The sequence below is a fragment of the Hordeum vulgare genome, chromosome 6H (assembly GCF_904849725.1).
Source record: "Hordeum vulgare subsp. vulgare chromosome 6H, MorexV3_pseudomolecules_assembly, whole genome shotgun sequence".
NCBI classification, from domain to species: Eukaryota; Viridiplantae; Streptophyta; class Magnoliopsida; order Poales; family Poaceae; genus Hordeum; species Hordeum vulgare.
In genome coordinates, this window is record NC_058523.1 from 536,110,686 (window position 1) to 536,131,213 (window position 20,528).

The 20,528-nt window shown below is 46.1% G+C and overlaps 2 protein-coding genes across 2 annotated transcripts; both read right to left on the minus strand.

Moving 5' to 3' along the window:
* Positions 1–1,532: 1,532 nt before the first annotated feature.
* LOC123402692 (zinc finger CCCH domain-containing protein 18) lies at positions 1,533–5,154 on the minus strand. Its single transcript, XM_045096632.1, has 4 exons — positions 4,941–5,154; positions 3,817–4,134; positions 3,081–3,141; positions 1,533–2,829 (listed from the first exon to the last, which is right to left on the minus strand). The coding sequence occupies exons 1-4, from the start codon at positions 5,076–5,078 to the stop codon at positions 1,805–1,807; spliced, it is 1,542 nt and encodes a 513-aa protein (XP_044952567.1). The 5' UTR covers positions 5,079–5,154; the 3' UTR covers positions 1,533–1,804.
* Positions 5,155–7,880: 2,726 nt separating this feature from the next.
* Positions 7,881–8,574, minus strand: LOC123402695. Its single transcript, XM_045096634.1, has one exon. The coding sequence runs from the start codon at positions 8,516–8,518 to the stop codon at positions 8,018–8,020; it is 501 nt and encodes a 166-aa protein (XP_044952569.1). The 5' UTR covers positions 8,519–8,574; the 3' UTR covers positions 7,881–8,017.
* Between the last annotated feature and the right edge of the window lie 11,954 nt (positions 8,575–20,528).

Sequence of the window (20,528 nt, forward strand, 5' to 3'; positions counted from 1 at the left end):
TCTCCCACTATGTAGGCTCCACCGTTGTTCATTACCATTTTAATTTGTCCCTCCTTGTCCCGTCCCTCCTCGTCCTGTCATCGTCGAAGAACCGGTGGATCTGTGGTTGCTTCCTCCACCGCCGGATTTGGCGTTTCCGGCCAACGGCTGATGCGCCTTGCCACGGATTACCCGGGAAGCAGACCACACAGCCCCGACAACGCCTCCGGGGCGCATGCAAGTACCGTTCCTCCTCTCGCCACTTGAATCTCCCTCGCAAACGCCTCCGGACAGCATACAGGGCTCCGTGTTGGCCCAGTGGCTCGTCGGCTGGCCGTTGCCGGTCATAAAGTGCAATCATTGCCCGTTGTAGGTGGTGCACCAAGTTTCAACCACACCAGAACATCCCGGATATGTGTTCTTCAAGTGCAAAAAAGATAGGGTATGTACTTGTTTTAATTCGGCTGTTCATCGAATTTGGCGCAATTTCAGTAGCTCATTGTTTATTCAAATTTGCGTGTAAGAAGGATGCAAGTTTTGGTATTGGAAAAACAATACATTGATTTATTGATAGTAAGAAATTTGATAGATATCCGTGCACTTGTTGCTAGAATTGAGGCTAGAGATAAGACTAGAGAAAAGACTAAAGGAGAAGCAACGTGTAATTCTTTAGAATAAAAGAAGAAATAAATATGCGAGCTCGAGAATCCGCAGACCAACAATGAAGACATAGAAAAAATATTAATCCAAATAGTATGTGCAGTTATGGAAATTGGATACTCTTTTTAAATGTCTAATTAGGGTTTTTATTTTTTTTATATTGCTTTCGTAGCGAAGAATTGATGAATTAAGTACTCCAATATATCAAAATGTCATTGAATGAAATAAAGTGAAAGAAGAAATGTGTTTCGGTGGCCGAAAATGAAATGCGAATGGAATTATTATTTTTACTCCATTAAATATAGGGGATTGGCTAGGTCCGGCCAAAACTTAGTGGAGTAAATACACTTCACTAAGCTTTTATTCCATCGGATACTTCATTATTTTTAGGAGATCGGTTAGAAATGACCTTAGGAGGACACATTTCAGACAGATGTGCACCTATCACTCTCAGGGATTCGAAATTCAGTTCGCTGGAAGAGATGCAGGTGCGGCGGCTCATAGATGTGCAAAATACGCTCTTTCAGCATACTTACATGATGTATTATTTGGTTTAGTCCCTGACTTTCTGAATGCCGCTGTGCATTCAGATTCTGTACTTTCGATGAATGAAGAAATGCGTTCAAGGGCCGTACTGAAAGAAACCCGCATGGCATTAGATTAAAAATTAAACTGATGGCACCACATTAAACTATGGCGACAAAACATTACTAGTAAGACCAATATATACATTGCACATTAAACTGCATTGGCAGATAATAATTGTCAGCACTTGGCAGTGAAGCAGTCGAGCATCACCCTCGGAAACTCGGAAGTGACAAGTCACCAACTCGTGAACTGCCAGTCAACGTAACATTAAGTGGATCGGTAAAAACTCCACCAGCAGCACAATATACCAACCAAAGCATTCATTCATCACAAACGTATGTATGCATTGGACATTTGGACCAGACCAACAGTGGCAGATGTTTCTGAGTTCAGATGACTATTACAGAATGATGGTTCTATGGCCATACGAAAACTCCTCTAGATATCACATCCGACTACAACAGAGCTCCTATGGAAGTGGAACACTGCGTCCGTGCTCGATACTGTAAGAGAAGCAAAGAATCTTAAGCTCCAGGCATCGCCACATAGACAGAGGCACCGGCGCAGGAATCCGGCATCAGAACTTCAACCACTTCTTCTCCTTCTCCTTCCTGGCGACCGCATTGGTGGCCGAGGCATGCGTCGCCTCGGCGTCCGTGAGCGCCTTCCGCGTCTGCTCCAGCTTCCTCGACGCCGCGTCGTGCACCGCCTTGTCCCTGCGGTTGCGCTGCACCATCTCCTCCAGCCGCCCGACCTGGCTCCTCAGCTCCTTCACCTCGTCGTCGTACGCGAGCAGAGACCTTCTGTTGTCTTCCTTCTTGGGATGCCCATTGGCCTGACCCGATGGTGACTCTTTCCTGGCTTTGGCGGACGAGGAGCCTTCCGCCGCGTCCTGGCTCACCAGCTGGCTGTTCATGAAGCTGAAGACTGACCTCTCCGCCTCCTCGGCCTTGGCGGCCCTGGCCAGCTCCGCAAACTTCCGATCGCGCTTCCTTTGTCCACCCCGGCTGCGCTTCTTGTCTTTCTCGCGGTGTATGCTTCGTCCGTCCTCGCCTGTGGTTGCAGCGACCGCGTGGTCGAGTGATTGCTTGGCCGGTAGTACCTTGACTGGGATTGGATCGAGCATGCCTTGGCCGGACACGCCAAGCCCCATGCCCTCTCGGTACCCCATCTTTGCCATCATTTTGGAGGCAACGCCCCTGGTGTGCTGTTCCCATTTTGCAAAGATCACGGTCTCGGTCTGAACGCCGGTTAGATTTGTGGGTTCCATACGGCCAAGGCCCTGATGGATGGATTCATCCTCTTGATCGCCATCTTCACTCAACTCAGATTCATCCTCGCTTGAGCCTCTTTCATCATCTTCGCCGCTCACATCAGCATATTCTGGGATAGAAAGGGAATCACCCGGGAGCGTTGCAGTGCTCCCATCATCTTGAAAGACCACCTGACCGCGCTTCAACTCATCATCCCACGACTCGAGTTCAGCTCTCCTCCAAAGGCCAGAATGGTGCCCAGAAGCTGCCAGTATGCTGGATCCTGCCAAGGACTGTCGCCATGCAGTTGGATTGAACTGTTTCAAGGATGAAGTAGGAATCACAACACCTGCAGATAATTATGAATTAGAAGACAAGCATACCACTTAGCATGAAAGTACAAAATCATACACAAATATTTACAGTAATGCATAGGAAAACAGGGAGAAGCAAATATTGCATACTGACAAGCAATATGAATCCACTGAAGGAGCGATTCGTTTTAAAGGGTTCAGTGTGAAAACAAATGGACAAGACATGGGAAAAAAGCACAGTCCAAAGGGTTCAATCTTTCAAACGGTGAAAAGAGCATTTACATACCATGGGACAAGCGGCAGTTATTAGCAAACCGACACCGTTGCTGCAGAAAGAACTTGCACATCTGCACTATGGGCAGACTTATATTAGAAAGTCTGGCAATAATAATGATCTTTGTTCTAGGTATTACTACAGTTATATTAAGCAGCAGAAAGTTATGGCTGAAGGAAAGGTAGCTGTAGCAACCCACCTGTGTAACCTACTCTAAGAGGGGGTTTTCTGCTTTTGTTGTGTATTTCTGGGTGTCCGTGGGAGTGGGATGGAAACAAACAGAGGGTGCAATGCGCTCAGGTTTTATCAAGAGAAATTTATTTTCAAACAGATGGGTTATAATTAGTATATGCGCATTTCACATGGTTCTAGTGACGAAGAGTATAATGTAACGTCACTTTGCCTGGTAACAATTCATCAATAGTTCCCGAGGAGATGGGATTTGGAAATCAAACAACATTGTGACAATCAGAACTATTTCCTGTAGTTGTTCAGTTGCGCAATAGTCAAAGGCCATTCAACAAAACAACCACACAGGTCCTAGCATTGGTGGAAGTGACACACAAGCATAGATGAAGAAGGGAAAGCAGCAAAAAGGAAGACATACTACAAAGCGACCAAGTAATTTCGTACTGGCTGGTGAGCCACTACCACATAGTTACACTCTTGTGGTTACCAGGTAACAAGGCTGGTTCAATTTGGAAGACAATCTTTGTGCAAAAAGGATAGGTCAAGTTGCATGACTCACCGACATTTTCTCTGATGTGGGTGTCAGAAATGAGACCCGTGCATTGCCTGAACCTTCAAGTCCTAGAATGCATCCATTATACCAACGCCCATCATTGTGCCTGAATCTACACTTTGATCCTACTGAAAATTCTTGTGGCTCCAATGGTTCTGGCTCAACATCATCTGGATCTGATGGCTCAATAGCAGCTTCAGCTGATACCGATGCTGACTCCTGATTTGGAAAGATCTCGTCGATTTGCGTCACTAGCCTAGAACGCTTCAAATGCAGAAGCCCTTCCTCTGCATCCTTAATCGCAGACAGAAGTTCCCCATGCACCTTCAGAACAAAACATAATTTAACTCAGATACAGTACAAGTGCAAATGCAAAATTATTAAACATTGTGATCTGAAATGTCTCCCCAAAAGGGCTCTAGAATCTTCTCCAAGGGTCTTTAAGACAAGACATGCACACTTGTGTGTGCATATCAGGAATTAGCAAAAAAATAAGGGGAGCTACTAATCACTTCCACAGTACATGCCTTGCTTTCTTGCAACAGGTCTCATCAGTCGTCAATGATCAGCTGAAAGAAATAAGCCAAGATGCAAAATCTACCAAACTCATGCTCTCAACACCGCATGCCAGTATACATAGATGCTGTAATATACAATGCTTGGTCTCTTCTAGTTTCTCAGCTTAGCTGCTGCCAGTTTGAAAACAAGACATGAATGAGCTAAGCTAATCCAACCCCTGCAGCAACTTACATGGACAAAGTGCACTGGAACAATGCCACACATTTAAAAAGCACAGTAGCACCGTTTCTTGTAATCAAACCAAGATGCTACTACCAATTAGTGTCACCTCCCAAAATAGATAGAACATCCCTAACTGAGAAGCTGTTGCAACTATCAGGTAATAAACCAGCACATACTGCAGCAGAATGCCCTAACCCCATCGCAAAACAGGCAATCCATACTCCCTGCCTGGACGAATCAGGGATGCCCCCTACAAACAAGTCTACAATCCCTAGGACCCCTGAGAATCCCCATCCCTAGGGAACTAGTTAATCAGGACCCGAGAGCGGTTCCAGCAATCTGGGCCGCGCCACGCGTTCAGGGACGGACGCACACAGACGCGTACGCACCTCGAGGAGGTCCGCGTTGGAGGCGTCGGCGGCGAGGGCCTCGTCGACGGCGGCGAGGGAGGACCGCTGCTCCTCCAGGTGCTGCTCCAGCTGCAGCTCGATCTCCGCCGCCTCGTCCTCCTCCCCCTCGCCCGCCATGGCTCGCCGGTCCAGACAGCGCTCGGTCGGCAGAAGGGAAGGGCCGACGATTTCGATGGGTGAGGAAGTGCCGGTGCGGCAGGCCGGCAGCGCCGCTGCGCCGGGAGGACGACAGGTGTCGTGGGCCGGGGCGACGCCAGCAAAGGTCCACGGGCCGCCAGGCTGGGCTTCTATTGGGCTTGGCGGGCCGGGACAGGCCGTCATCCCTTCGGTCGGTTCGCGTCGAGAGATAGAGACCGTATTTCACCCGAACTCATCGTCGACGCGCGCGTACTTAGAGGATTTCGAGACCTTATAAAGTCAATCAGTAAAAATCATTTTCAGTTCATTAAAAAAGGTTTTATGGTTCGGTGCGGGCATGGATAAAGTCAGACTCTTCAAAATAGATCCGTAAAAAAGATATTCGCAGGAGACGTTTTTATACAGAACGACAATGCGAGGTCTTCTCGGAAGCCGTCGTGTCGACCCGCAAACCGAAAAACCTTCCAACAAAACATAGTTTAAATTTAACAGCGATTCCGACAAATTAGTTCGAATTTAAATAATAAAACATAATTCGTGCGTGAAATGAAAGCATAGTTTAAAAGACAAACGCAAAAGGATTTCATGCATCCTGGTCGCTCTTCACTCCGCACCATCGAGGTCATCGCTGCCCCCCGAATCCATCGCTGGCACTTGTTCCTACTTCGGCAAATGGTGTTGCACAACTTGAAACGTGAAAACGAACTCACATAGTCGGATTTCACGATTTCACTTGGAGGAGCATTGCGAACTGGTTCCAAGCAAGCTGCTCAACGGCTACATGTCGCTTAATCACGTCCCAACGACCTTGGAGTGACCGAGAGGTCCATGTTGTCCTATTGGGATACTTGGCCATGAATTGGAAGTATTGATCTTCAATTCTTTGCTAATACATCTTGGCGGTTTGGGACACACACATACAAGGATCCATAAACACCGTACTCCAAACCTTGATCAAGATTTGATCTTCCAAGATTATGTAGTTCTTCGGTCTCACACTGTTTTTTTTCTTGCGATTGCTGATACGTCCCCTCATCTACCTCCTTCACTTCATGTTCGCCACCGTGATCATCCACGCCATCCTCCATTTCATTGTAATCAAAACCAATGATCAAGGCTTGATTAATGTCGACGACGTTGGTGTCCAACAAGTTCACGGACTCGGCAGCGACATTGTTCGAACCACCGCTACATTGAGTGACATCACGTCACGACCTACCACAATGGCGAAAAATCGAAGCAAGAATAAGAGAGTGAAGATGCATACCATCCGGCCCTTTCATTGAACACCTCGCGTGCGGTGGAAGCAACACCGTAGAAAGGCACCGTAGGGGAACGTCTCGCGGGGGCGGAGGGAGTGGACAGAGGCTTTTTCGTAGGAACCTTCTTCCGCTTCAGGCCCGAAACCTTGCTCATCTTCCCCACCGGCGCCCAAAACCTTGCTATTTAAAACGGCCCGCCGCTCGTACTGCCTCCGATCCTTTTTTTCCTATTTTTTCCATATAGTCTGCGTAGTACTCCGTATTTCTTTTTTCAGCCGTCTTTATCAGATTTGTCTTTAGGGCATCTTCAATGGTTGTATGATCATCGTTGATAAAATTGTCACATAGATGATTTTGATGTCATGACGCATAATAAAATAAGAGAGAGAATGAAATCGTATGAACTTGAAGCAACGGTTCACGCACAAGTTCCGAGGCAAGCATGGTTATTTCTTCCATGTTTAGTGGACCCGTTTAGTTATTTTAAATACGATTAACATACACTACATTGAAGAGCTTGTATGATGTGCTGTTAGTTATGATGTGGACACTTATACCAACGATTGAACATACGGACTGTTAAAGATGTTCTTAAGGGCATGTACAATAGAGGCAACGCCTACGTGCTGCCCCATGCCTCCAGAGTGCATGAACGAACGTGGACGGTGATTTCATCTAGCAGCTGCCTAACTTGTGGTCCCATACTATCATCATTAGTGATCTTCTTTTTCATCTTTCTCCTTAGCTTTCCACAGTTTATTTTCCATATCAGTACTAGCAAGAGCAGCACACCACACATGCTTGCTTTGTCCCTCACTTTTTCTACCATTCTCGACAACGAGGCCGGTTCTTCTGCAAGAGGCCGCTTAAGCAGCATGCTGGACCATCCGAACATACGTGTATAGCCGAGGCATCACGGTGGAGCGTTGGTCATGCCCTAATATATCATTTCGCATGCGGCCTCTGCAGTTAATTCATCCTCCTAATTTACTCGCCTCCCACACGGTTATTGGCCAATTGCCGCCTCTCATGAGCAGAGAAAAATCTGTTGCATGCAGAGAAATAGGGAGGAGAAAAAAGGGCGGGAGGAAGTACACAGCGTCCTTGATTGTGTGGGGCACCGTTGACTCTCATTCTCTTCCCCTGATTGGATTGTGGGCCAGCGTTTACTAAAAGGTACTCTACTCCACACGCACCAAGCATAAAAGGAAAAGCATTTTCTGTTCACAAGCACATGAAACTTTCTTGCTTTTTTCCTCCTTCCCCGGCCTCTGCGTGCTTCATTATATCAACAAATAAAGGGAGACCCACAGAAACGAACACAGAAGAGCGAGAGGACACAGAAAGTAATCAAACATACGTACTCCAACGGCGAGAGGACACGAGTGCCCCCAACATACTCTCTCCGTTCTAAAATATAAAACCTTTTACATATTTCATTAGAAGACTACATACGAAGTAAAATGAGTGAATTTATACTTAAGATACGTCTATGTACGTCCATATATAGTTCATAATGTAATCTCTAAAAGATCTTATATTTAAAAACGAAGGGAGTAGTACAGTACTCAAGCAGAATGTAAGCAAACATGCACACACCAACACATACGGTACGGACCGCGGAGCCCTTGTGGCATCCTCCACGCGCCCTTCCCGCTAGGCGCCATCAAGCCTTTTGACGGTGATGTTGACGACGCCGTTACGGCTGCCCGCCGCCGGCCCTGTGTCGAACAACCGGTAGCTGAGACAATGAAGTTCGCCCGGTGGGAGAGCGTTGAAGTCGCCTACGGGCACGCGCGTCGCCGCCACGGGCTCGTCGTGCTTCTGGCAGTAAATCTCCAGGTAGATGGCCGCGCATTCAGCCGGCACCGTCACGATCACCGGCTCGCCCCAGTAGCGATACCCGTTGTAGGCGCCCTTCTCGCTGCTGACGCCCGTGCGCGCGGCGGAGCTGTCGGCATGCACCGCCGCGTAGGCCGGGCAGTCGAGCAGGCGGCGGCGGAACTCGCCGATGGCGAGTTCCTTGGCAGATACCACCGTCACCTCCAGCATAGTAGCCTGCTTGAACAGCTGTGACGGCAGCTTGGCCGATGACTTGGACCACCACTCGCCGGCAAATTGATCGGCCTTCGACGGTACGGGGGTGCCTCGCGCCATGGCTGCGAGTGGTTTGGATGGAGCCGCTTGTTATGGTGGTGGTTGTTTGGAGAGGATTCGGTTGGCGGCCTTGTTCTACTCCCCTGGGTAGCCATCCGGAGAGGCTCTATTTATAGTGAAGGATGGAAGCGGCAGCCGGCAGACGAATGCATCCTGCGCAAGGGCACAGGGCTCCCCAAACGTGAGGGCCCCATCCTGGGCATGTGCAGCCTATTAGTTTAACTTAACAGTAGGCTTAATAAAAACCAGGAATAGCCCAATATACTAGTACATGGGATTATGAAGTTTCAATTTGCCGGCGGCCACCGAGTTGGCTTGCATTCCCTGTCCATTTAAATATCTTGCCTCGGCAATAACTTTCTTTGGTAATCCTCACAGGATCAACGGAAATCCATAAAAAAGCAACGTATGATACCACTATGAGTATTGAACTAATTAATGATTGTTCAAAGCATGGAAGTAATTAAAATTATCTCGTCCATTTGTCCCGTGTTAAATATTAACCGCAATTCGAACAGAACTACTATTATATATTTTAGTTACATATTTTCCTAGTACTATAAAGTTTTCATACAATTCAGTACACTTTTTTAAAACTATTTTTCACCAGGAAAGGCCTCCTTTTCATTGTTCCAACATGGCCCCTCACTTGTCAGGACCTGCATGGACGTACGCGGCGGCGAGGAGAGGGAAACGAGAGGCTGAGAGCGACCGGGCTGTCATGAGGCCTGAGGGTGAGTTTGCTTTGCTGGCTCCCCTGGGTACTTTGTGCCTGGGCTAAGGGTCAATTTGGTGGCTCTCCTGGGTACTTTCTGCCTGGGCTGGAGGCTGCCTCAGTTATTTGATTTGTGCCTAACAAAGGAAGTACTCAGGCTGGAGGCTGCCTCAGACTTGCTTGGGTGTTATTTAATACTCCCTTCGTTCTTAAATATAAGTTTTTTAAAATGTTCCACTAGAGGACTACATACGAATGTATATAGACATACTTTATAATATATATATTCATTTATTTTGCTCTGTATGTAGTTCTTTAGTGAAACTTTTAAAATGACTTATATTTAGAATCGGAGGAAGTACTATGTGCCTGACCTGTAATGCATGGTGCCATCATTTGTCTGCCTTGAATCACGTGCAGCATAGTTAGAGGGTGTTTGGATCCAAGGGACTAAAACTAGTTTGACTAAAAATAGTCTCTTTGAGAGGCTAAAGTTCCAAGCACCCCTCACTAAAGAGGGGCTAAAACTAGTCTTAAGACTATTTTTTTTTAATCAGGGATACCCCTACTAAAATATGGATTAGTACTCTCTCTTCTTATTTAACTTCTCTTCTTTAACACATGCGAGTTCTGGATTGGAGGGTTTGAAGGATAATAAATGCTCATTAACTTGATTTTAGTCTCTTTGGTATTTGGATTCAAGCATGAATGAGGGTAGCAAATTTTATTCCCACTATTTTTGATCATAAGACTAAAACGTATCCAAACACCTTCTGAATTTGGCCCCGGCGTCTACCATCCAAGGCCGCCGCATGGGCTACTAAGATAGGTGAGAGAGGGACTCACAGGCCAAAATGACCAATAGAAGCCAGGCACCAGATCAGACTGTATCCAGGACGTTCAAAAGCTTTTGGGATTTGTGCGCCCCTGTATTTCTGGCTCTTGTTCCCCTGTAGAAACAGGCAGCTGCGCGTATTCTGGTCAATTGGCAGCGCTACACACCGACTCTAGGTAGTCAAAAGCTTCACCTCACCTACTCCGTATCCATGTAAAGCATAGATGGAGCCAGATTCCCATGCACGTCACGTCTTGATATAACTAAAATAACTGATATTTTTATCCCTTCCCTCCTTCCTGTTATCAAATATAGTATACTTGCTAATTCTGTTCTTGTGATTAAACTTTCGCATAGAGGCTTATGATTTGATGTTAGTACAATAAATTGGAAAAACATACCTCATGCATCGTTAACGTTATAGGCAATCAAATTTAAGTAATTCAGTTATTACAACCAATTGAAAAAAACACTTCATTTTTCAGATGCATAAAAACATGGGGTCCAATCCGACGGTCCCGTCTATAGCAGCCAAAGCGTATAATCTGGTGTCCTAGATTTGCAGCCTGGGAGGCAGCGCGCCCAAGATTTACATCAACGAAGCGAAAGTTTTTTGTGCGCGCTCTATTTTACAGCGTCTGCAGGAACACTATTTTTTGTTTCTAACGCACAAAAACGTGGTTTTTTAACGCGTGAGGTCTTTTTTGGACGTCTGATAGAGATGCTCTCAGATGGTTAGGTTTTTTGTGGTGGAACCAATTCATGAGAATCCAAGTCCTAGATTTAATACTTATGGTCATATTTTTTTAATTACTTCAGACATTTCAGTGATGTGCGTTCATTGTAAGGAGACGTTTCCATCGACTAAAATGGTGTTGAGTTAATGTGTTTGCTCAAGCTCTGAAAGATGCTCATAAAAATAGGATATGCATAGTGCCGTTTTCAGGAATTTGGGGCCCTTGGTGAAACACAAAAATGCAACCTTATTTTTTTAAATCATAAAGAAATACAGCATGCGGAAGCATACAAAATTTTGCTCGATTACACAATATAAGTAGAACTGAAACTCAATGCTAAATGATCGAAGAAAATAGATAACATATGACAAATAAAAAAGTACCAGATTAATAGGTTGATCTGTTCGTGCCTCTTATATGTGTAGACACTCCTTTTGTGCCATCAGTATAAAAAAATATTCATCTTGTTTTTCTACAACATGAAAGAAACTGAAACAAAAATTGGGCAATTTGAGATCCAATTAATAAAATGACTTTTTAATTCAATTCCAGTTCAATGTTCAAATCCATCCATTTATTTTATTTTTCCATCAAAGGGCCACCCAGCCTCCATTTTTACATTTTTATTAAGAAAATGGAGTGTCTACAAACAGAGTAATGCAGCATTTTAAAACAGGAAGTCCCGCAGCATCGATGCACACACGCATGAGGGGAAAGGAAGCAGCCAACAATTTCTAGACATCTGAATCAGGCTGCAAGTGGGAGTGGATAATGGTGGGACCAACTTAGCCCATCCAACTTAGGCTGATCATAGTGGGAGTATCATAGCTAGTAACATAGTTTTGAGACTAGCAAACATGGTGATGTGACAAGTAATTAAAAGAGAGAGAGAGAGGATTAGAGTAACATTGGTAGATACCGTAACATGTTAAATGCTATGCTACTATGTGTCATGCATGTCAATAAATGAGATCACCTATGATACTAGTTTATGATACTATGCACTTGTAATGCCCCAAGTGTAGAACCTACCCTTTTTTTTGGACCTACCTCATGTGGGACCACATTGTCAGAGATTATGATGTTAAGTTGGTACCATGATTTCATGTGTGTTCCTTGCTATTTCCTTCTCATGCATACATGCATAGCATATCATTGCATGCCCATGTGCTCTTGTTGTTGCAAAGTGGCCATTGGATTACATGTGGTATTTGTGGTCATGATGTTGGAGGTGATCTTGTGATAACATGTGATGATGGTGTGTAGAGATAGTGGTTGCTTGGGATTCCAAAGCTCTTTGCAAATTTCAAACCCTTTCCCTTTCCTATTTTCTTTTGTTCAAAATTCCATCTTTACGAGAGCTGTTTTAGAATGTCTTGTATTTAGAGGTTATTGTGGGGATGAGGATGTGATGATGTGGAGTTTTTATTTTGGTCTTGAGGGTGTTTATAAATCACAAAACAGTATATTTAGTGCTGTTTTGTATTTATTTAAATGCCCCATAAAATTCCTTTTGCATTTTATTTTAAAAGCTTAGGTATTTTTAGGCCCGGGGGCATTTTTTGTTTTGATTTTTATTTCAGCAGTAGTCCTGAGATTTTCTTTCTTTCTCTGGTTTTGTTACCTAATTAGAATAACTCCAGGGCTGTTTTTCTTTTTTTTCCCCTTCTCTGGTGGGCTCCCTCCCACCAAGAGAGGCCCAGTTTCTCTCCTGGGCCAATACCCCCTTCGCTGCTGCAGCCCAGCGCGTCCCTCTTCCTCCTCCCGTCGACGTCACGCTGTACGACTCCACCTCCTCCACAGATTCACCATGGCATGATCCTGTGGCTCCAGCGCCTCCCCCGAGGTAATATAAGAGGAAGGGAACCCTCCTCCTTCCCCTAGGGTTCCCTCTCCTTCTCCCCAGCGCCGCCACCTTCCCCCTTCTCTCTTTCTTCCCTTGGTAAGCCTCTGTAGGAGTTAGCAGAGAGAGAGAGAGAGAGTGCGGCCATGCCACCGTCTACCCCGCCCTTTCCGTCGAACAGCGCCGGGGGCCATGTCCAGGGGCACGGGGACGGTGCCCGCGCCCCATTTTCGCCCTCGGTGAGGTCGAGGGTCGTCTTCCATGCCGGCCAGGAGCACGTCAAGGAGCCGGCTCCGGTGAACCGCTCCGTCTACCTCCGTCGGCGCCAACCGACAGCAGGGCCTTCACCCGCGCGTCTTCTTCCTCTCCATCGACCGACGCCCTTCCTCCTTTCCCTAGGTGAGCAGGAGCCTCTCCTTCTGTCCTCCTTCGTAGATCAGCTCGGATGTGGTATGTGCACGTGCGTGTTCTCTGTCTCGTGCAACAGCAGTAGATCGTGCTTGTTGGGTGGTGCTCGTGCTGTAGGTATGTGGTGCTCGTGGGCTGCAGTAGCAGTAAGAGTTGCCACCCCGGGGCCTGGGAGCTTTCCCCGTCGACGTTGGGCGTGTGCAGCCTGGTCTGTGTTGCCGTCTCTGTCTCAGGCGAGCAGGTTAGATCAGGTAGCAGATAGCGACGGGAGAGACCCTTCTTCTATTTTTTTCTTGCGCGTTAGTTCAGCAGCCGGATCATAGCGCAGTGGTTGGCACTTGTGTCTGTAAGTGAGAGGTGCAAGGATCGAATCCCCTGTAGAGCACCTTTCCTTCGCATTTTTGTGTTGATTTTTTTCGGCCTATGGTGCTAACAGCTGCAGAGAGTATAGCCTGCGAATTGCCTCTCTCTCTATCAAAACGATGTCAGCAGTAGAGTGGTAGAATGCAGTGTGGTATACAAGGAGGTGCTGGGTTTGATTCCCAGGACCCCTGATGCATATTTTTGTTTGTTTTGCTGTCTTTTTATTTTTGTTCTTCCTCTTTCTTATGCATGGGCAGCAAGGTGCCTATTTAACTCTTTCCTGCTGGTGTAGATGGGTGCATATGGTCTTGTGTGTGTGTTTTGCACACTAGTATAGTGATAGTTGATGTGGGTGACTTAAGTGATATATGTGTGCATGTTGTCTCGTCAGATTATGATGTTGGTGTGTTTGCCAATAGGCTTTTGTGCATAGAGGTTGTAGGAGAAGTGATGGTGTAGGATGGAGCTGTGTTTGTTGTGAGTGCACACCACTTGTGGTTCCTACTAAGGTGTTGGAGAGGTGAGGCTACCAAGTTAATTGCTTAGTATTTTCCCCCTCTTGTTGTTCTTAGGTTTAAGAGCATGATGTTGTTATGAATGAAGTGGAATATATGTGTGTGTGTGGAACTTCCCCATCTTTGCAAAATTTATGCACCTTCACATGTCTATATGTGAGAGGGCATGGTGTTTGTGTGTGGGGATAGTTGGTAGATGTGTTGGTGTTGTTGATGTGCATGACACAAGCATGGGGTTCAAACCCCCATGTCACTTTGTCATTGTGCACATGAACTCTATGTTGGTAGTAGTTGTCTTTGTAGGGTGTTTTATGGAGTTGCATATTCAGTTTTGTTGCAAGTTTGAGCCTTGATTCCATGGAATAGGTGGAGTCCAAGGGCATGAGTATTTGTGTGATAGTAGTAGGGGTTTTGCTTTACACCATAGTGGTGTCAATCACCTCTTGGTGTTATGTGTGTGCAAACTAAGCCTAGACAAAGTGGGCTTGTGGCTGAAAAATTCCAGATTAGTGAACTCTGAAATTTCACTAAGTCTGGGATGCTGGAAACATTTTCTTCCCTTATAAATGAGGATGTGCTGGTCATTCTGTTGATAACTGGCCTTAGTTCAGTGCTAGGATTTTGAATCTGGTATGTTTGTGAAGCTCCCTGTCAAATTTCAAGTCATTTGGAGTCCATTAGGTTGTGTTTTGATTGCTGTCAAAAAGCTTCAGAACAGAGACAGAAACTCAGGTGCAGGAATTTTCACTAAGTCCCTGGGATCTGATGGTTTTGGGAAAGTTTGGGGCCTTGTATCTTCTAGAGTTTAATTCCTTTTGCTGTGATTCTTGCTGGTGCTTGTAGTGTTCTTGGTTGGCAACAGCTACATATATTATTTGTCATGTTTGAAGACCTGTAGCTATGTTGCATGTAGCTTCCAAATAGCTAAGATGCAGATTATGGCAGATTATGCAGTTTTGTCATTTTGAGCAAAGTATGTGCTTAATTGATGTTGGGGTGCTCTACCTTGCTCCATTTCATTCATGTTGGGTTGGTACATGTCTTGGCAACCTGGGAATACCAGATTTGTGCCATTTAAGTGTGTGGTGTTCATTCTTTCACGTAGAGCTTCATAACTTGTTTCGTTGATTCCCGTTGATCCATAACTCCGTTTGCAATGTTCTTTATATGGTTTTGTACCGATTTCACGAGCCGCGTCTGTTCATGTCATTCTCATGCATGTCAAAATAGCTTAGTGTACAGTTCTGTCCAGAAACTTGCAGTACTTTATTTTGCCTTTGCTAGTGATAGAAACAATGGTGCATGCTCAAATTTCATCTCATGCATCATGTGATTGTTGCATCTTATGGTGCTTCTGTTCATTGGCTGTTATTCTTATGTTGGGTAGCACCGGGATCAGAGAATGAATACGTGGAGTCAGGAGAGTACGTGCAGGACGATCCAGAACCATTCCAAGCTGAGGATATCACAGGCAAGATGATATGACCTTGATTCCATCTCTAGACTTGTTATGTTAGTTTCGTTTCCATGTCATATTGCTCGCTGCCTACCACTGAAATTAAATTGCCTCTTCGTATGCCATGAGCCCAAACACCGTACTCCTTCCTAGCAAACTTGTGTGGCTAAGTAGGCTTGCTCAGCTACTAATGTTAGCATTGCTAGTTGCAGGTGTTTAAAACTCATGTGTTGACATGAACTTTGATATCATTATCTTAAATTCTGATATTTATTTAATGCACCTATATACTTGGTAAATGACGGGAGGCCTAGCCTTTTGCCGGGTGCTTTGTTCCGTTATTGCCGCCTTAGTTACCGGTTAGAGGAGTTTGGTTTCATAATGATCGCTCCTAACACGTTCGGGGTTGTTATGGGGACCCCCTTGATAAATCGCGTAGTGTTAAGGCTTGTCCGGCAAGACCCAAATTTGGTGTTAATTTGCTAATCACTTAATAATAATCTGCATAGGGAGTAGCTACCCCGAGGTTTCTTAATCAACAACCCGGGCCAGTGCTCCTCATGAGTGTTGGTCCAAACTGGTCTGCCTGCGGGGCCACCACAAGGAAACTTGAGGTTTGGTACCTGTAGCTAGTTCCATCCGGCGTCTCCTGAGACTGAGATACGCGGCTCTTATCGGGGTCGTCGACACGTCGGGAGGTCCTGCTAGCCTTGTCTTACCTTAGCGGTATATCTTGCGTATAGAAATCCCAGTGAAGCTTTGGGTTCCCCCAGAGTTGAGGTTTTCCTCTAAGGAATCCGACGAGATCACGAGATTCGTGATAGAGGATGCCTTTGCAGCGTGTGTTCGTTTGTGATGGACTAGTTGGAGCACCCCTGCAGGGTTTAATCTTTCGGAAAGCCGTGCCCGCGGTTATGTGGCAACTTGGAATATTTTGTTAACATCCGGTATTAGAGAACTTAAACATAAATTAATAAAACTGCCAACTGTGTGCGTAACCGTGACTGTCCCTTCGAAGATCTCTCTTCGATCGGGAACACGGTGGGGTTATGAATGCCGTAGGTAGGTGTTCAGGATCACTTAGTGATCAAGTTAATCCGACCGTTAGTGTAGACCACCTTTACTTCTATTTTGCGTAAGTTAGCCACTTATTCAAGCATAGGTTGCTGCAGCCGGATACACTTCATCCCTACCCTATCCAATAACATGACTAGTTCTGGCACCAAGGTCTTAGATTGCTGAGTCCCCGTGGCTCACGGATTCCTCCGAAACTCCCAACAGGTACATGTACCCCAGAGACAGATGATCCCGACGTCACCCAGCTGGCGTGGCAGTACGACGAGGAGACAGACCACCTCTACGTGAACTATCCCGAGGACTGAGGCGTGGTCGTGATCGTGGGCCTGCAGCAGGGTAGCATAGCATTTTCCATGTTTCGTAGTCCGTAGCGGAACTACCTTGATTGTATCTGTGTTGTACTCTGAGTTATTAATAAGAAGACAGTTGAATCCCGAATTGTCTACTTGTATTATTATTTTGTGCTATGTTACTTGCTTGTGAAACGCTTAGATGCGCTTCTTTCCTATTCGGTGGCCTCGACCCCCAGATCGGAAAGGACAGCATCTTGGCCGTTACAGCACTATGAAGATAGTATCATACAATAGTAAAATATGCATGATACTATTATATGTTACTCTCCACTATGAGCAGACTTAAACAATTTAGGGGGTGTTTGTTTCCAGGGATTTTTTAGTGTAGGGACTAAAAAAAAGTCCCTTTTAGTTCTATGTGAAACAAACAGGAGGGACTTTTAGGACTAAAAGAAGGTATTTGGGACTAAAGGAAAAAGTCTCTATGGAAGGGTCTTTTTGGGACTTTTTTGACACTTTTTCCAACAGTGCCCCTACTTTTAGGGGAACGCTACGCGTCCGCCGGATGATTTTTAAAAATTATCCGTCACCTAGCTAGCCGTCGGATGTCGATCTAACGCCCCGCATCCCCGCCGCATGGTCAGTAGTTATTTCCTGAAACGACGCTCGAGTTGCGGAAACTTTCGCTTTGTTGCAAGAAATAAACTTTGGATCCGTTAATTCCTGAAACAACGGTCGAGTTTCAGAAACAATTTGCTTGTTGCAGATTTTTTCTTCTTCTTTCTGTAACATAGGTATTTTTACGGAAGAATTTTTGCAACAACGGTCGAGTTTCAGGAATTTTGCAACGAAAGTCACGTTGTAGCCGGGATCCATGCTCAACGGAGAGTCGCGCGCGCAAGCAGGGACACATCTCCAACGAGGCAGAGAAGCTCCCCTGCGGCGGGAGCTCGCCGGCGTCCGCGCCGCACACCTCCTCGTTCGTCGCGCGAGGTGAGGATCCGACGAGGGGCTGGATCTCGTCGGCGAGGTGGGGATCCGACGAGCTGGCGAGGACCGACGGTGGCGGCGGTTCGTCGGACTCCGGCAGGCTCGTCCCCGGTAGCAGAGGAGCCACGATGAGGAACCTGGAGTGCTCCAGCTTCAGCCCCGTTCCTGAAACAACGCTCCAGTTTCTGAAACAACGAGCCAGTTTCGAGAAATGGTTCCTGATCGAGGCGAGATCTAACGAACGAGCAGGCGGCGGATGGATCAACCGGATCAGCCGGTGGGATGTAATCTTTTCCCCTACTTTTAGCATGTCATTTAATAACTTCTATTACATTACTAGGGGTAACATGACCTTTATATGTCATTTAATGACCTTTAGTCCCTGTTTAGTCCATGAAAACAAACGAATAGGGACTAGAGACTTTTTAGTTTGGACTAAAAATAGTCTTGAGACTTTTGAAACAAACAGGACCTTAGTGGACACCCGATGGACACCATAAAATTTAAATGGGATGTCCCATTTAACCCATCGGGGCCCCACAAAACCCACTTTCCCGATCCCCGGTAGTTCTTTGGAAAATATAAAAATCCACTCTTGCAAAGGAGGAGACGCACATGCACATCTTCTGCTTCGCCGAAGACCGGAGCGCCAATCGACGAGGGAGGCCCAGAAAACTGTGACAGCCCGAGACCGACGTTCCAGAAGATTCCCGTGTTAATTCCGTTTCCGTCGTGTGATTAGTTTTGTTTGTTGCATTCATCATGTCATCATGCCATCACGTCGTTTTTTTGCAACTCAAATGCATAAATGGTACAGATCCTTGGTCCATTTAAATCAAGGGAATTCACATGGTGATTTCTCTATATAACTTATCCTCCCAACATTATTAGGGGGCCATAATGAAATATTCTAATCATAACACACTTGCAATTTAACTCCATTCTTTCCTATCTTATTTCTTGCCTTCAACTTTGCCCATAATTCTTTTGCTTAAGGTCTAGCCACCCTCTTAAATTCACCCCATCCGTAGTTCATTTAAAAGGGAGTTTGAATTCAAACATAACGAATTTAATTCATTATGTTTGGTATTTTTTTTTACTTCCTTCAGAATGTTCATCTTGTTCCCATAAATCATATTTATTATGTAGGGTGACCCTCCTAAATTTCTTCCCATTTGACATTGGTTTGATTAGGTTTTAAATTCAGGCAAGCATGAGTTAAATCAAACTTGTTTAAATTTATTTCCTGTAAAAGTCTCCAAACTGATTTTATAAAATAGAGTATATTTTTATGGTTCCACAAAAATATTTCTCCAACTCTATTTCTCTCTCTACCTCTCGTTTTCTTTTTCTCGAGATCTGTTTATTGAATTAATGGCTAAGGAAGATATAAACAGAGCAGGCCCAACTCTTACCTGTTTGATCTCAGCCCATTAAGCCCACCACCCCTTCTTCTTCCTACGTCACCTCCTGTACAAACCAGGGGATCACCATTGATCTCCTGGAGCTCGATCAGACGGCCGTCCCTTCTTCCTCTAGTCACATAAGAGCACCCGATGGGCCTAGGGTTCCCTCCTCCTTCCATTTTCCCCCTCTCTTCCTCCTGCCGCTACCAAGAGAGGCCTCCTCCATGCCTCGCCATGGTTTTGATCCAAGTTGGAGCTCGCGCTCGGTTTGAACCAAGCAACTGTCTCCTTCCTCAGGGGCGTCAAGATCGTCGCCGTCGTCTTCCTCACCCCGCTTCGGACCACAGGACCCCGAAGGTTTCTCCCTCGACGTCCACTTCTCTGCGTCCCCTACTTCGTCTTCGTCATGCGGGGACTTTGACATGCGGGGGGAGTCTGCTGTGGCGACAACAGAGGCGACTGCCATTCCGGCGGATACAGATCTTGGCGAGAAGGGCGAGGGGTCTAACGCCGATCAAGAGTGTGGTGGGGAGATCAGCACCTCCCTCCCCGACGACGGGAAGACTTTCGCGGAGCCCCGGCAGCCGTCGCGTGAGACCAAGGTAAGTTCTGGACTCCCTTCTTTTTCACATGGTTGTTCTGCAGGTGTTCATTATCACTGGGAGGTTCGTCTCTCGATCTCTAAGGATGCATCTAGGGTAGATCAGTTTGGTTCGCTAGTTGTTCATCATTCGTCTGGGTGGGCGACGATTAGAGATGCGGAGGGAGAGATTCTTGCAGGTAGCTATGTTATTCCAAATGATTTGAGGATCGGGTTAGAGATTGAGATGGATGGATTTCTAGTTATGTTGTTTAAACCTTATTTCTTGGAGAGCGATTGTGGGAAGAAGAATGCATCGGTTCCTCCTCGGGTGGGTGGAAAATTTTGGGTTCTTGCAGATCAGAATGATGATTCAGACATCGAGGATGATGCTCCTTCCTCCTCTTCGGTTCCATCTCCGATTTCTCCAGCCTCGCCCGTGGGGGTGTCAGTGGAGTGTAAGTTGCAGCAAGACTTCCAATTACCCACGAAGAAGATGGGTGCTCCAAGGCCGAAACCTTGGATCGGGCCTCTTCCTAAGGTAAGTAGGAATCCAATCTCTCTAGATGATTTTCTTTTTCCTGGAAGTTGGCCTACGGGAAGGTTGAACCAACGACAACGTAAATTACGGCCCTCGAAGCAGTCTACGTCGCGTCTGCCGCTGATGGCGCAGTTGACGCGATGTTTGCGGGATTCCTTCCTTGCGGCGGCACTTTCGGTGGACGGGCCGGACCCTCTTTCTGTGCCGTGTGCGGAATCGCAGGCTGGGTATCTGGCCCAGCCGGGTTCAAG